General features: G+C 36.0%; 1 protein-coding gene across 1 annotated transcript in view; it reads right to left on the reverse strand.

Annotated features, from left to right (window-relative positions):
* BRIP1 (BRCA1 interacting protein C-terminal helicase 1) overlaps positions 1 to 18,403 on the reverse strand; it is a 172,905-nt gene that overhangs the window by 106,669 nt on the left and 47,833 nt on the right. The window contains exons 6-8 of the mRNA XM_006833632.1: positions 8,423 to 8,713; positions 5,037 to 5,258; positions 795 to 994 (exon numbers count right to left, since the gene is read on the reverse strand). Of these exons, the coding sequence (XP_006833695.1) occupies positions 795 to 994; positions 5,037 to 5,258; positions 8,423 to 8,713 (713 nt within the window). The remainder of the gene's footprint in view (positions 1 to 794; positions 995 to 5,036; positions 5,259 to 8,422; positions 8,714 to 18,403) is intronic.

Genomic DNA, 18,403 nt, shown 5'->3' on the forward strand with positions numbered 1-18,403 from the left:
TACATATATATATATATATGTATATATATATATAATTAAAACTATTGTGAATAACAGAAAAATGCTGTAGTAAATGAAATTAGATCTAGGTTTCTGAGGGGTTGTTCCTAAAAGAAAGAAATTCTGTGTCAACAACCTAATTTCCTATTGAGGAGAAATTATCTAATTTAACTCTTAATAAAATTAAAGCTAAATCTATTTTAGATTATTTAAATCTTGATTAACTGAAACCGGTCAATCAAAATCCTACTCAAATGAGAGGACAAAGCAATAAATTAAAGTCACAATCCAGAATTTTAAAGTAAGTTAATTAAAATCACAGCTAGTTTATGTTCAACTCAATGGCCAAAACATATTCTCTGGGGCTATTAAATTATCCTGCTAAACTAGGAATAAGATTCATAATTATCAATAAAGAATTATATTCACTGTGTTACTCTGAATGACATAAAAGTTGAACCAGCCTTCTTTTAAAAGTTAATTGGCAAGGAACAACATTTCCCAAGTAGCCTAATTAATCTAAGTTTATTAACTTTAAAATATTCTGAAATAAACAGACACAAACATTGTTGTTGTTGCTGTGAAGTGCCATCGAGTCGGTTCCGACCCATAGCAACCCTGGATAGGGTTTCCGAGGAGCCGCTGGTGAGCTTGAACTGCCAAACTTGCAGTTCAAACAGCTTTGCATTCTGGTGCATTAACCCACAGCACCACACCCACAAACATACACATCCTAAAAACATGCTTTTAATATGAAGGTAGCACAGATGACACTGACAGACAAATGGTCTTACTTGATGAGACTGTAGCACACTGCTCGAAGGGGATCATGGTCTTTCTTCCTTATATTATTATTTACCATAGCATCTAGCTCATCTCGAGCAAACCAAAGTTGAACTTCTGTTACACTGTAACTTGCTGATTCCCGAGCACAGTCCTCAATGTTATGAGCTTCATCTAAAATGACAACCTGTTCTTTCAGATTGATATCCATCTGTAAGATAAAAGAATTTTCCTGTCAAACATCCAGCCAAAGGCATTGCCTAAGTTAACATCAGGCAAACTTAAAATTTTACACTCTAAGTCAATATTCCAAGCACTAGTCATATAAGCAATTGATTTAGGTATTAGATAAAACTTCTGAAGCATAAAGGTCAACCAAATATTATCTATCAGTTCAACATTAAACTTTCTCATTTTTACTCTCAAAACGTTTCACAAGCCTATCAACCATTGAAAAAATATGTGTTAAATAAGTCTGGATCAAGGCAATGCTGATAGCCACCAGTTACCATAAAGTCATCTCTGACTCATGGCAACCCTAAGTATGTCAGAACAGAACTGTGCTTCAGAGGGTTTCCAACGTGAATTTTTAGGAAGCAAATCATCACATCTTTCTTCTGAGGTGTCTCTTGGTAAACACAAACTCCCAAGTTTTCAGTTAGCATCTGAACACATTAAGCATCTGCAGCACCCAGAGATACTGCTGACTACATAAAGAGGCATAAAATTCCTACTATGACTGAGTGTCCAACAAAAATTTTTTTAAACACAGTATAAACAGGGTCGATACGGATGGGCAACTTAGACATTGGCTACTTAGAGTGGAGGGGCTATAAAGGCACCAAGTGACTGGCTTACAAGTTTTCAAGAGGGAGTTTAGTTTCAGAGTGTGCGGGAAAGGTAGAATCCCCACTGAATAGTTTTCATCTTCTCTAGAGGGATAAGATTCTTATGATTCAATAGTGAGTAATTGTTATTGTGACGAATTACGACTGTCAACTGTAAAGGTAGAAGTTTTGTAACAAAAAGGGGGGAGTAGTTAATCTTACAGTCCAGGAGTAGAGGACCCTAGGACTATCAAGGGAGAAGAGCACAAGTGGAATGTGGGACCCTATCCAGAGAAGCAGCAATACCAGAGATGAAGGCAGTGATGAGGACATGGAGAGATAGAGCAGCTGAGGACTCTAGACTCATGGAAAGAGAAAGACTGAGGACTGGCAGTCAGGAGGCAGGCTTGCAGAATGTGCCCTTTGGTTGTTTAAATTATTATATATTCCTGAGTGTTTTTGTGTACATCCTCCCCCTAGCCCCCCACCAAAGAAAAAAGAAAGAGGGAATGGAAGCAAATAATGTTGAATGATGATGCATGGAGGATATTGTAATCATTGCAATGAAATGATGAGTGTAAAACCAATGTTCTCCCATGTAAACTATCACTCAATTCACAATAAAAACTTAAAAAAAAAACCAACAGTGTCTAAAACTTTTAAAATTAAAGTAACAATGCAAGATTCAAATGACACTCACAATACTAACACAACGAAGTGTGTTATTATTTAGTATTAATGAGAATTGCTCTTTCCCAATGCCCATGTGATGTGGGAAGGACTGTTACTCTCTTCACCTCAGGACATCACCACCTCTCACACAGGGCTAAGCTCATCATCCAGGCATGTCAGTTACATAAAAATATCCGTCCTCCTAGGGTCACAGTGACTGATCCAGGAATGGAAATGTGCAGGGCAATCGGAGTAATTCCGTGGGTCACTATGAGTTGAAATGAACTCTATGGCTGCTAACAACAACATGAGATCATGTTCTTTTCTTCAGGTTAGCTAGTTGCTCCTGGTTATCTTTGTTCAAACCATCACAAAGAAGGTAGAGTCAAGTGTCTTTTCTTCAGCTCTTAAGTTGGGTTTGTGTGTCACTTTCAATTGAAAGAGCCCTGGCTGTTACAAGGAAATGTCACAAAGCAAATGCCAACGACTTAGTTTCAGGCAGTAATAATACACAAAGGGCTGAAGATGACTATGAAAGAACCATGAGAAAAAGGAAATATGCTAGGGCTTAGAAGACAAATAGGATTTGGATAGACAAAGGGCGGGCAGGGCACTTTAACAGAGGCAGTGACATCACTGAGGGTATGTGGACTATACCTCCTGACACTATGAGGGGATGACACCAAAATGACCCCCAGGGCTGTCTGCAGCCCCAGCAAGCTGCCAAGGCAGTGGGATCACTGAGGCTGGAATCAGCCGTCAGCCAGGGTAGTACTCCTCACCACCACCACTCCCACCACACCCCCAACTCAGTGTAGTCTTCCCACACACACATCACCCACCATTCAGGGTGCAGGCAGGCGGGCCAAAGCTCCTGTCATCCGGTGAAGAGGAGGGTCTCCACCTTGGCCAATGGAGAAGAGAAGGGACTGTGGGAGCTGAGTGGCACTGGCTCTGAGGGATGGAGGTGGGGGGCGGGGCAGACGGATGATGTTCCGCCAATTGGGGGGGAGGGTGTTCTCTACCTCCCTAGGTGACACAATCCCTAGTGACACCACTGAACAGAAGATCATCAAAAACAAAGAAACAAGAAAGAATAAAGTATCCTTTAAAGATTGTGGAATAATATTTGAGGGGATGAAGTTAGCAGCAGAGAAGGCTAAAAAGATAGATTAAGATCAGGCTATTGAACAACAACATTGACCACCTTAAATGCAATCTTAAGAAATGTGGACATTATCTCATGAGCAAAGTGAACAATTGGAAACATTTAGCAGGGGAAAGATACAATAAAAGTAATATTACAAAGACTGACCTGGCACTGATATGTACAAGGGCTGCCAGGGTAAAGGCCTAGTTAAGAGGCAGCCAAATAAAAGGAGGGATAATAAGGTAATGAAAATTGTTGTTGCGGTTACTGCTGTGGAGCTGGCCCTGGGTTCACGGTGACCCTGCACACAATAGACCACTGTACTCCACAGACTCTGGCTGATGAGCTCATTTTTGTAAGTAGATCATCAGGCCTTTCTTCTAGTCCACCTGAGACTGGAAGCACCAGTGAAACCTGTTCCTCATCAGAATAACACACTATCTCCTCCGACAGATGCTGGTGGCTATGTTCGAAGTGAATTGTCTGAGAACTGAACCCAGGTCTCTCCTATGGAAGGCCAAAATGCTGCCACTGAATCACCACAGCCCCAAGGTAATAAACATATTATTGTTGTTCAGTGCCATGGAGTCTGTTTGAACTCACAGCAATGCTGTATATAGTTTCTGAGGTTATAAACTTTTGAGGGAGCAGAAAGCTTCATCTTCCTCCCACAGAGGAGCTGTTGGACTCAAACCACTGATCTTGTCGTTCACAGTCTATTACAGAGTCAGGTCATAAACATAACGCTTATTAATTTTAAACTTAAAAAATAAAAAGCCAATGAGAGTTTTTCAGTCAAAAATTTAAAAAAGGAATAACAATTGAATAGAAAATGTGCCTCACTGATAGTCTTATCTGTAACAAATAAATGTCTCTAAGACAAACTAGGGAATAAACTTCAGTGCTACTTCAGAAGTTTACTTCTCAAAAGCCCACAAATCATAAATTGCACATGAATGTGTATTCTCCCAACGTGAGGTCTTCAAAACAGTTTCTTCAGGGAACTGAGGATAAGCACTGGACTGCTAAGCACAAGGCACTTCTCGGGAACCCTATACAGGGTCCCTATAAAGCCGGAACTTAACTCGACAGCACTTAACAGTAACATTCATAGATGGAAAGTGTAATGGCTATAGTCCAATGGGTCTCAACTGGGAGCTACTATCTCCACTCCCAGGAGCATTAGCAATGTCTGGAGACATGTTTAATGTCGTAACTGTGAGGGTGCTAATGTGAGGGCATAGAAGCAAGAATGTTGTTAAACATCCTATAATATACAAGACAGTCCACCACAATAAAGGATTATCCGGCCCGAAATACTAACAATGCTAAGAGTGAGATACTCTACTAGTCTCCCTTCCATCACTGGTCCTTAAAAAATATTTATAATTTTGGAAACTAAATGAATAGATAGATCTAAGATTCAATTAATAGACTTTAGAATATATTTTCAGTAATTCACTCAGTTGATACATTTGCATAAATTAAAACATAAAGCAAAAATACAGTAAAAGACATGAAAACATCTCAAGTTTTATACATTTAGGAATGTATTTATTTAGGAATGTAGGAATAAGTTATTTAAATTTGATATAAATACTCACACTTTCCCTTATTTGTGCATCTAGAAGATAGTTATAGGGGCAAAACACTATGTCGGCATCTTCTATGAGTTCTCGTGCTGTGTAATACGGACATGCTTTCAGTTTTTTCCCCAGGCTGACAAGTTCTTCTATATCCCAGGCCTTGTGCATTCCTTGAAGACTCTGTAATGTGTGCTGATGACTAATTTTATGGACACCATGGTAAAAATAGCAGGATTTCCCCTAAAAATATATATATATGGACAATTGAAAAGTAAATCAATACTGAAATAAAAGGAATAAAACAGACTTATCTTAGATTTTAGGAACGTTATTAAAGTCACAAGGCAAAATTTTTACAGAAGACTGTTTATATCAGACCTATAATCACAGCTTTAAAGAAACAGTATCAGTTGACTCAAATAGAGTTCCATGTCAATAGAGCCCCAAACAGGCCAAATTAATTTGAGAAACATATTTTAAAATTATGTTCATGGCTCTATTTCTGACTAAAGTGGAATTTCACACCAAACCTGCTGTCAAGTCGATTCCAATTCACAGTGATCCTGTATTGGGTTTCTGAGGCTATAAATCTTATGGGAGCAGAAAGTCTCCTGCTTCTCCTGCAGAACAGTTGGTGGGTTTGAACTACCAACCTTGCAATTCAAGCAGTGCTTTCAGGATGAGCAGTCTAGTGCTTATCCTATAATACCACTTGTTGTTAAGTGCCATCGAGTCGACTCCGACCCACAGCAACCCTGTATACGGTTTCCAAGGAGCAGCTGGTGAGTTTGAACCACCAACCGTGCAGTTCAAACGACTTTGCAGTCTGCCATACCAGGACTCCCAGAGTACCACCAGTGATGTCAGACATCAAATATTTCTGGAAGAGTACACAAGAGCAGGAGCATCACCAGTCACTTTTGAAGTTCAGGAGAACCACATAACTTGGGAATAGGAATGGAAGAAATTTTTTTCTCCAGATCATTTTGTACCTTTTGAACTGTGAACCATGCGACAGTATTATTTATCCAAATAAAATTTTCTGGCTCTAGTTAAGGCTGTTTTTTTCCTTAATTGAAACAAAATTAGAGCAGTGCATTACTTTTACAGTACAGAGGCACTTTAGTTAAGGAAAGTGAACAAAAATACATGTGCCTTTGGATCATGCCAAAAAATCAGAAAGTTTACACTTTAAGGGCACTCAGAATGCCACCTCAGAGCAGGCTGATAGCAAAACCAGAAAGGTTCATCCATTTTAGCAGTGTAATACAAGCCTGAAGGGAGTCTGTCAACTGCCTGTTATCACACTTCAAACTCCTTTCACTCAAACTGTCAGTAATCTATCTATCATTTCACTTTGGTAATTCAGCCTTAGTAAATACAGACACCTTTGGTGACTTTGTAATTGGCCCTCATTACAATACCAAATTACCTTGAGGGCTAGGGAACAAGAAAAGGAATATTCATGTATGCCCAGGAGGCAAGCATTCTGAGGCAGCAATTAGGTACAGGCAAACAACCACAAAAAGTTATCTTCAGCTATTTATATTACTAACATCAAAAAATAAACTCCTTGATTACTTTAAGGCAAAATGTAAAAGCCAATGGAAAACTCCGATCACTCAGTACTAATGAATTACTTTTTGTTCTAACATGATTCAAACTTGAGAGTAAAAAAATCAGTTTAAAAATAAAACCAACCCCACAGAATTCTAGAAGACTACATAAAACAAAGTTATTTGCATTAAATACATAACTTTAAATTTTATAACTGCTTTTGCCAATAGGGCAGCAAAAACATAATACATTATGTAATAATTTTCCCCAATCACAAACCAAAAAACCCATCTACTGTAGAGTGGATTCTGTCTCCTGGCAACTGTACAAGATAGAGTAGAACTGCTCCATAGTGTTTCTGAGGCTGTAAATCTTTACGGAAGCAGACAGCCTCATCTTTCCCTGTGGAGTGGCCAGGAGGTTCAAACCACTGAACCCCCTAAGTGGTCAGGAGTCCAATGTTTAACTCACTGTGTCACCAGGGCTAATCTTCCCAATTTCAAGAGGAAAAAAAGATAACGGGGTTATGGCATACCAGCAAATCTTACAAAGACTATAGCCAAAGGCCAAATATCCAGCACTTGAGAAACTCAACAGATTGGTTCATCTCTCAAGGAAAACTGTCTACTTAAGTATGAAATGCCTGGGGTTTTAACAGGAAGAATGTTGCCTTTATTTTATTGTTTTCAACATTTTGATTTTTAATATTTTTGTGTCTCCTTAAAAACAATTTTTTAAGTATATTGAATGAAAGAATTTCACAATTCCTTTGTAGAAAGAACTTTAAAAAAAAAATGAATATGATTATAAACTCAACAGTGGTTTTGATTCTGGAATTATGTACCTTCTTCCTAGCTCTGAACAAATTACGTAAGTTTTTCCACTGGAGCCCTTAACAATTAAACTTCATTTGCATATTTATTAAAGTGCTTTTAGAATCTTCCCAAATAAAGCCTGAATATATAATTATCTAATTTAAAAGTTGAAAGAGAAAACTATAATATAGAATAATTTGTCATGTTATATGAAAAGGAAGTGATAAATCAATTAAATAAATCCCTATATAGAAGCAATACTAATACTAGTAAAAGACAAATTTCAAAACTACTAAAATATCACTGCTCATTTCATATACTATCAATTTATGATTCACCAATGATTTCTGGTGTTAATTTCAGACTTGAAATTTTAATTTTAGAGTAAATTAGTTTATCATCCTGGTATACAAATTCCCAAAGCAAAACTGCCAAAACAGCATTTTTAAATCGTATACATGTCTGGTAAGAAAGACCTCTATCTTTTCACCTGGTCTGGATTCATTTACTCTAGATTTTCCTGGCAAATTTCAAGAGCTCCAATGACATCTCTTTAAAGTTAATAATTTAATGTAATTTTTTGCAAGAGAAGTTTGAACTAATTAGAAATGCGATACAAGATAATCACATTTCTCATTCAATTTAAAAAGACGCAAAATTTACTGAGAATCAAAAGTTTTTAAATTGAAACATTAATTAATAAGCTGAATCATTTAAACATTGTTCATATGACATCATCCAAGTTTGACTATTTTTGTTAGATTGAAAAAAGTAAGAAGACATCTGACTACAATAAAAATTCGTTTCAAGGAATTAAGTAACCCTAATCTTTGGGGCCAAAAACTCATCATTTTAAACTTAAAGATTTCTTGATGTAAAATTACTTTTCAAAAACCATCAGTATTAGCAACTCATTTAATTTTCATAAGTTATTTAATTATCACTGTAAATGTACATACAAAAACATAGTGCGTAGTTTGAATCTTACTGGACTTAATTTTTTTTCCTCTAAAACAAAATAACTTTACTTACATTTTTTCCATCTAGCAATTCCATGCATTTTTCTTTTCTGTTGAAGTTACCAACTACTTCAGGATGGATACATGTATGATCCCTGCTGGAAAGAATAGTCATCGGGACCCCTGAGTACGATGTCCTCCTGAGTTCTCTAGTAATCTGAGCAATCTGCTTGTGGGTGCGTGTCCCGAAATATATTTTGGGTATCTTCAATTTCCCTCCATGATCCTTCTTAATGGCATTTGAACAATCTTGACTGTTTCCTTGTTTGGTAAAACAACAGCACTTAGAACAGTGACCAGTGGGCTGTGACAAAGGAAAGAAAAATTAACTAATGTCTGAACTATAATAAAAAAAGGTTCTCAAACCTATCATGGAATCAAAACCTATAAGTAAAGAGTCATAACTGTCAAAGACAAACCTCAGGGTACCATACTTTCTAAAAACTTGCTTTTAAAAAAGCCCTGAAAATTCCATTTCAATAATGTTTCTATATTCCCACAACTAACATACCACTCTTAATTTCAGTTTTAAGTACATTTTAATCCTCCCCTTTCATAAATTTTAAAAACAATAAGAAAAAATAGAGGACAATTGTAAGTTTTGCATAATTTCATATCAACTTTAAATGAACTTACTGACAGAGTTAAGAGTTGATAGCACTATTTTTATTCACAGTATTTAATTATCATATAACTTATGAATGTTAAGTGAACAGAAATACCTAATTGAATTTAAAGCATAAAAAAAATGCAAGAAAACTCTTCCTTAGCGAAACTATGAAAATTAATGTAAAATATCAGTGTTTAATAATGAAGGCAGATTGCTTGTGTGAAACAAGCATACCTGAAATGTAATGACCCATCATGTAATGCAACCCCACATCAATAAAATCATCATTCAGGGTAGCTTTTCCTGGACAATTTCACTTACTATTCAATTCATAATTAAAATATAAATATCTCCTCAAGTACACCAAGAATATAATTAATATTTGACCTTGATTTTTCTCTGCCATTTCTAAAAGCTCAAAAGTTGAAAGAAACAAAGTTCAATATTAAGAGTTCACAGATTCTTAAGAACTACCCACTTCTCAGCTTCAATTACTACACCAAATGAGACAGAATGAAGGTTCATTTAAGACAAATATTGTGAAATGGTTAGTTTATAAAACGGTCACTGATGAGACAGAGGAAAAAAAAAAAAGGCAAAATAGCACAGTAGCTTTTAAAAACTTTTTGTACTGGAGCGTTTTAATTTAGAACAAATACTCTACTTGACTGAAGTTTTTTGGTTTCTTTTTAAAATTGTAATCAGTAAGATTAGCCTTCACAAACAAATGCTAAGTCATAGCATGTTACACCACAGTACTGAGGATCACGCTGTCTTTTAGCCTCAATTCAGTGAAAAAGCAAGTTCAAATTACTCCCAGTCCCACTCAACCTTGTCCGCCATTAAATATTACAATGCATGATAGAATGGATGTCAATGTGACCCTTCTGGAGCTGCCACTCACTGGGAAAAAAGGTTCACTGATGTGCCAAATAAACAGTCAGTCAAAGCAGATAAAGTTACAGCCATGCTGGAATTGTTACACTCCCCTCTCAGGTTGCCAGTAACAGCAGATTTCATTACGGAGTGCTGCCACATTAAATAGCCAGTTCCAAATATCCTGCCTTCTATATTGAATAATTACTTATTCACTGAAAGGATAAAAAAGAAGAGTTATGAATGGGGCTCTTGTCAACAGGGAGGCAGGAAACAGCTGACATGTGGTGTACATTACATATGTTGCAATACCCAACAATTTATGGTCACACAGAAAGTGGAATGCAAATTATAGCATGATATTTCTGACTAAATCATTTTTTGACCTTAGAAATTATCACACTAATTAATTAACATACTAAAAGAATTAATGTAACTTGAGGTAGCAGAATTCGTTTACTTTCTCATAACTCAACCTTTCATTCAATTATACTTCTTCTCTTCTTCATGATATAGTTAAAATTATTCTGAAGAATGCTAGGGCCCAGTGCATCATTATATACTATATGGAAATATATCAAAATAAAAAAGTATTCCAATAAAGTGGGGTTTTCGAGTAATCCAATAAAGCCTTTTTTCAAAATTTTGAAACTTTTTGATGTTACAATTTCACATCAATTCCATTTAATTCTTACGTTATTCTTTTTCATTCCAAAAAATTTTGAAATTGCCAGACCAAAACATTTAAACAATACAGAAATATACAAAACGGTCAACTTCCCCTACCACAAATAACTTCATATACGACTTACAGACTTTTATGAATATGTAAGAATATGTTTCATGTCATTTTCTTTCAAATAAAAAGGAATGCTATTTAAAAAATAAAAATAAATAAAAGGAATGCTATTACACATTTCTAGAACTGCTGCCTTATATTTCACACTTTTTAATTTTTAAAAGGGGCAAATTTGGCACTAATAATTTAAATGAAAGATCTGCTTTCTTAAAATGTTATGCTAGTAGATGTACTAATAGAAGCAAAGCATCACATACTGGCTTCATAAAACTTCCCTCACTAAAGTGGCTTTACTTAGGTACTTTAACTTAAATCTTATTTTCATTCCATAATTGAGAAAATGATAAACCATGGCTTATTTTACATAAAAATATGCTTGTTTGTTTTTCTTTTAGTCTTAAAGTAGTCTTAAATAACTATACCACTTATGAATTTGAGGCAGACTCTTCACAAAGGTGATTTTTTCAGTGGATGGCTTGGAAAGTTGCAAACAGAAATTTAGGAAAAAAGCTGATTTTTTTTCCCTTTGTATTATTAAAGAGAAATTATTTCTTCAGAAGTGATCTGTAGTGAAGCTTAAATAATAAATCATAAGGAACCACTGAGCTTGCTTGAGACAATTAGATGTGTAAAATAATTTCCTAACTCTCCCTGAATATTTCTCCTGGTTATAGCACCTGCTAGCAAAAGGTGTTTATCTTTCAAAGGAATGTTATCCTATGCGCTTTAATTTTACAGAGATTCTTTTAAGAGACTGGAGAATAAATTTTTAGATAGTCTCTTTTTACAAATAAATTTGAACATCAAGAGAGAGAAAACTCATGGAAAGCTCCTAAAAACCTAAAATTTCTAAGATGTGCAAGTAAATGTCGATGCTGAATAGTAGAGTCTCCCTCAACTAGAACAAAAGAGAATTTCTACTTTTTTACTTCAACAGAAGATTAGGAAACCAAAGGAAATAATAGCAAAATTACAACATCTTTGATAGAAAAACACAAAATATAAATGTGAATGTGACTGCTGTATTATTTCCATATGCAGACATAAATTTTTTAAAAGTATGCCCCAAATCTATAATAGTCAAACTGTTCTTAGAAGATCAACAACCAAGCATTTATAGAAAAATCTATCTATTCCCTCTCTTGTCCTGCCAAATTTTTTGATAAAATGAAGGATTAGAAGATAAAATCTTTCACATAGCTATACTAGCATTAAGATACTACAATGTCAGCTTCAAAGGATTCATTACTTTTTCCAATCTTTCCCTATCATACACACAAAACCAATTTCCACACCTAAGTATGGAATTAAGTATGGAATTAAAAATTAAGCAAGGTGATTAATATTCTTAGATGTAGAAAAAACTAGAAACTAATTTCATTGTCAGGGAAGAAGTTATTTTACTAATTGCAAATAAAGGGAGGTTTTAAAAGGAAGCTATGAACAGAGTTCTAAAAACACACATAAAATGATACATTTAATATGAAAAATAAATATATATAGAAGTGGAGGAATAAAAGAGACCTTAAAAAAGTTTATGCACGAAATAACAGGACAACTAGGTCAGTAAAACAGTACGTTGTATTTTTCCCTAACTTCCATTATGTCCTATAATTCTCTAATAACTCATTCATTGAGCAGGGTGAAACTTTTTTTATGGACTGTGTTAATGTTCCTAAACCAATTGCTGTACCTATGTGTCATGTTTTGTTTATCTGATAGGCACTTAAATTACGTCCTAATTTGAAGTTCTCCATATATCAGAAGTTAATATAAAAAACAAAAGGTCAGCTTTTGAAAGAAACAATACAGAGCAATTTGTTGTTTTTCCAGGTCAAAAAAATAATTTTGTTACGCAGAAATTTAAGTCACTTTAGTTGTGACTGGCACATAGTTTAACATATTCATTAAATAAATAACATTGTTGTTAAGTGCCATTGAGTGTCAAGTGCGTTCCAACTCATAGCGATTCTATAAAAGGTTTCCGAGGAGTGGTTGGTGGGTTTGAACCATCAACCTTGCGGTCGGCAGTCCTGTGTGTAGTCTACAGTGCCACACCAGTACTTCAAATGAATAATGTTAAAGTTGTTAAGGTCCATCGAGTCTGATTCATAGCCACTCTGTATAGGGTTTCCGAGGAGCAGCTGGTGTGTTTGAAATGCCGACTGCGGTTCAAACCAACCTTGTGGTCCAGGTGTTTTGTCCTACTGCATCACACCAGGACTCCAAACGAATGTTGTTGTTGTTAACTGCCGTTGAGTCCATTCTGACCCATAGCAGCCCTGCATAGGGTTTCCAAGGAGCAGCTAGCAAGCTTAAACCACTGACCTTGCAGTTCAAATGACTTTGCAGTCTGACGCATTTGCCCACAGCACCATACCAGGACTCCAAATGAATAATAACTACTATTTATTGCGGTTGGACCTGTGCTAAGCACTACATACTCTATCTCATATCTTTCTTTCATTCAGTTATTCAAGAAACATTAGAGTCTTCCCTATACCAAGCCTCATCTCACTAGTAAGGAAGGCTTCACTCTTCACTTATTAGACAAAGTGTAGTTTTGGGAGGTTATCAATAACAGTCTCACTCCAGAATTAAGGCATTGCTTCAAGTAAGTATAATAAGTACACTATTTTCTGACTATAATTACAAAATATTCCTAAGGTTAAGCTATAAACTTTACTTCATAAAGACTATTTTAAAACTTATTACTTAACATTTAAATCAAATATCTTCTAACAAGATTTATTTTACGTTCTATTGGGGGGTGGGATAAGGAGTCAGAATGCTCTCTCAATATGAAACACTAGAGCAAGGGTCAGCAAACTTCTGTATACGACCAAATAGCAAATCTTTTAGGTTTACAAGTCATGAGGTTTCTGTCCCTATATTGGAAAATACCTTTAAGATTAAAAGAAAAGACTGAAATTATTAAAATGTAATTTAACAACAAGTAAAGCTTCTCATTAAATAAATTCATAATATTTGTTGAAATGCAAAGCTATTTGAAACCCACTCTCTCTCCAAAAAAACAAAAAAAAAAAATTGCACAGATTGAGACAAGATACTTGCAATACATATGAGATATGAGGGCACTTCAAAATGTTTTATTGGAATTAAAATACCAATAGAATTTTTCCATAGAATTTTTTGGAGCTCTTTCATAGAGTCAACTTAGGATCAGTATTGATAACATATACAGAGCTCCAAAAAATCAATTTTAAAAAGACAAACCCCACAAGTGGCCAAGAACAGGGTAGTCACAGAAGAGAAAAGCTAAAAGGCCAATGTTGATGTAAAATGTCTGTCTTACCTACAACTGGCATACCCTTTACTGTTATGTAAATGTGTTATGGTGTTAGAGTACAATATTGAAAGTGCCAGGGGCTGCCAAAAGAACCAACAGATCTGTGTTGGAAGAAGCGCAGCCAGAGTGCTCTTTGGAGGCCAAGATGGTCAAACTTCATCTCTCATGCTTGGGACATGTTGTCAGGAGGGACCAGTCGCTGGAGAAGGATATCATGTTTGGAAAGGTGGAGGGTCAGAGAAAAAGAGGAAGACCTCCAGCGAGATGGATTGGCCAAGTGGCAGCATCAAAGGGCTCAAGGGTGGCATTAAATGTGAGGTTGGCCCAGGACCAGGCAGTGTTTCATTCTGTGGTGCATAGGGTTACTATGAATCGGTACCAACTCGATGGCACCTAACAACAACAAATTTTTTCTCACTTTGAAGTGATTAAATCAACCCCTAATTGCAACAAATTCTTCATCACAATCACCTTCATTTGTGGCACAGTTGTTAATTGCCTTCGAGTACTATCCAACTCATAGAAACAATATATAAGGTTTCGGAGGAGCAGCGGGTGGGTTTGAATCACCGATCCTGCCATTAGCAGTCCACTGCTTATCCTATAGCTTATCCACACCAGGACTCCACTTGTTGTTGTTATTCAGCGCCATCAAGTCAGTCCCGACTCATAGTGACCCTGTATAGAGTTTCCAAGGAGCAGCTGGTGAGTTTCAACCACTGACCTTGTGGTTCAAACGTTGTGGTCCAGTGCTTTATCCTATAGCGCCACACCAGGACTTGTTGCACTAGCAGCCTTTAAATCACTGAAAATGTTTCAGGTCTTTTCTTGTACTAAGGCTAAGTAAGAACCATGAACTCCTGTCTGACTTACCTACAAATTCGACTGAAGGGCATGTTTAGGAACTTACCTTGTTCATAACCTGAAGACTGCTTGTATTCACTTTGGAGAGTAATTGGCAATCTAGTAAAATCTAAGATATATATATCGCCTTTCACACTGTATGATATTGCTAGATACAAAACCAGATGCTGTTAAGTCAATTCCAACTTATGGTGACTCCATGCGTGTCAGAATAGAATTGTATCATCAGGACTTTCTTCCAAGGCAATACAGATGACTCAAGCTTCTAATCTTTGAGTTAGCAGCTGGTTACCATGAGTTAGTTAGCACCTAAGCAGTTTGCACCATGCAGGAACTCATTGCTAAGTATATATGCTAGACACTCTTGCTCATTAAGACAGATATTTCTTTTAAGTGTTGATCATACTGAATTAACAAAATTTTATTCTCCCAATAAAGTTCCAAACAAACTGCTAATAGGGATAAAAATTTTAAAAAGCTTTAGGTATGGTAGCTAAACCTTGGAGTTAATGATTGTGGCTCATGAAATACCTGAAAAATGCTACATGCTACAAAAGAAATAAGATACATCAAATATAGTCTATTTTAGTTTCTCCTCAGCTGCTTACAGTCTACCATAAGCCAGAATAGTGTTCATCTTAACCCCTCCTTAACAAGGATTTTCAACTAAATACTTCAGAACAGAAGTTCTTAGAATCCGTGCACTGCTGCAAGCGGGTTTGAGATTACCCAGAAATTACAGACATAAGTTTCTATGCAAGTCTGAAATAGATCCATACTTTCATTAGCTGCTCAAAGAATTTCATTGACTTGAGTGGGAACTTCGTTCCAGAAAATGTGTCATTTTATAACAGAAATCAAACGAAAAGCCCATTTATTCTGTACAAATAAGCAAAAAGATAGTCAAACATATAAACCTGATAAAATTTCCTACACTGCTTGTAAACTCATTTAAATTTTAATAGTTGTCCTAGTTAGTTACCTAGTATTAATTAATATAAGATTATAATACTTTAGATAATTCACAAATGTCTATATTTCTAACTGCATTTTACAGATGAAAAAAGTAAAATCTGAAAATGTTCAAGTTGCTACACAATACACAATACATTTGTGAAGTTGAAATTCATAACCTTAAATCTGAAACATTTAACTAGGCAACAAAAGCAAATGGCTGCTTTTTTGTCTCAAAAAGTTATACCTATAAAGACCTAATACAAAAACAAAGGGTGTGTCTTTGAAGGATAAAATAAGAGGGCATATTGTTAACTTTTATCAACACTCTGCTGTTGTCCAAGGCATCTAATAGGTACTGAATGACTGTAATGCAAAATCTCACATAAGCACACACTCTAGTAAGATAGCAAAAGTGACAGAACTTTAGCTTTTCAAGTACTCTTTTTAAAAAAATTCAAACAGTACTAGCGCTATGCTGCCAGTTTCATGATTAAGCTGCACAAAGCAGCTGTTTATCCACTCACAGCAACCAGCAGGTGAACCTGATTCAATATTTATCACAGGCTTTCACAGATCACTGCTAACCAAGCAAACGTTTTAATTAAGCTGGAACTTGCTTCAAAGAGCTCATTCAAGATGTCAATCAGCAGGTAAGGGGATCAGATACAGTGTCAGGTGAGAGTGTGTAATACAAAGCCACAACTTTCTTCATCCCATCGCTGTAAATTAGCCTGCTCTAAAGTTCAGACTCTGATTGTAACAGACTGCCAGTCTCCTGGAATGTGTAACTGAAGTCACTCAAATTCTATTGTGAACGTTGTAAGCAATATGTTAAACTGCAATGGGCTAGCACATTAAGACAGATCCTTTTCACGGTTGTTTTTTGATACCATAAGTGTTTGTTACCCTACTCTCCACTTACTGTTTACTTTCTTACCTAGTGTAAATGGGGATTCCTTAACACAGTTGTCCCAGTTTCTGAGAAGTCTGTATTTCAGCAGAATTTTACAAAGATCCTAAGTGGTGTCATTTTCATATAAATTTATACTAGAACAATCTTATTTCATAAGAATTTTCAGTTTAAGAAGAATCCAAGGAGAGAAAAGGGGAGGAAAGGGGAAACCCTTCCTTAAGGAAAAATACTAGCTAATAAGTGTAAATGAAATAATAGAATTTTTAAAATCACCATTTTGCCATTCCCATGTTAATAAATGATTCAAGCAACCTACATAAATGGATTCTAAGACGCATGGGTGAAAAGTTGTTAAGCAATGGAATGTTCCCTTAGTCTCCAAGTGTCACCCCATAGATTACTTATTAATTTAAAAAGGAAAATGTACCTTTACAATGGAGAGATCTGATAGCATCACCTTAACCAAGTGGTTAAACTTAGCATCATTAGTAGTGTGGCAAACTGGTACACGTAACTCTTGCTAAGATACAATAAGGAACATAGTCATGTGCCCTTCTTAAACTACATTATGAAATCTGACAATCAAGATATGAATCAAAAAGAATCCAGGAGTACTAGTAATAAAAGATCATATAAATATATTGGTTCATTACAATTAAAAAGTAAAGTAAAAAGACAAACTATACAATGAGAGAAAATTTTTGAGATTCGTATGTCTCATAAGGGTTTAATATCTGGAATATGTAAACAACTCCTACAATTTAGCAACAAACAATCCAATCAAAAAATGGGCAAAAAACTTGAATAGACATTTTATTAAAGGAGATATACAAATGACCACAGCAGCTGGTGAGGTGCTCAGTATCATTAGCCATTAACCTATCACAGTGTCGATTTCTACTCACAGCAACCCTACAGGGCAGAGGAAATCTTCTCTATAGGGTTCCAAGACTAAATCTTTACAAGAGCTGAAAGCCTCATCTTTTTTCCCCACGCCACCAGGGCTCCTTCATTAGCCATTATTATTGCTGTTGCCAAGTGTCACCGAACTGATTGCAACTCATAGCAACCCTGTATAGAGTTTCCAAGGATTAGCTAATGGGTTTGAATTGCCAATCTTGTGGTTACCCTACAATGTCACAACAAGATTCCATTGTTGTTGTTGTTAAGTGTCGTGGAGTCACTTCCAATTCAAAGCAACCCTGTATAGGTTTTCCAAGAAGCAGCTGGTGAATTTGAAATGCTGGCCTTGCAATTCAAACTGATCGTTCAGCCCAGTGCTTATCCTATAGCGCTACACCAGGACTCCCTTTAGTAAATCAAAACTATAATGAATATCGCTTCACTTCCAGTAGGATGGTTAAGGTAAACACACAAATGTTGGCAAGGATGTGGAAAAACTGGAACTCTCATTTATTGCTGATGGGAATGCAAAATGGTACAGCTGTTGTGCCTTAATTTACCCAGATGACCACGCAAGACTCTCAGGATCAGCAAGGAAGCCTTTACTAGTTGGCCAGCGACCACAGCCTCCCTAAAAGTGGGAAAAACTGCAGTCCTGACCTAGTTTTTCAAAGAGTATTTATACATAGGCAGTCTGACATTATCTTGTACAAACCAAGGGTATGATGTATGCATGAGCTGTTAGGGTGGGGGCTAGGAGTA

Source organism: Chrysochloris asiatica, unplaced genomic scaffold (genome assembly GCF_000296735.1).
Source record: "Chrysochloris asiatica unplaced genomic scaffold, ChrAsi1.0 scaffold00007, whole genome shotgun sequence".
Classification (NCBI taxonomy): Eukaryota; Metazoa; Chordata; class Mammalia; order Afrosoricida; family Chrysochloridae; genus Chrysochloris; species Chrysochloris asiatica.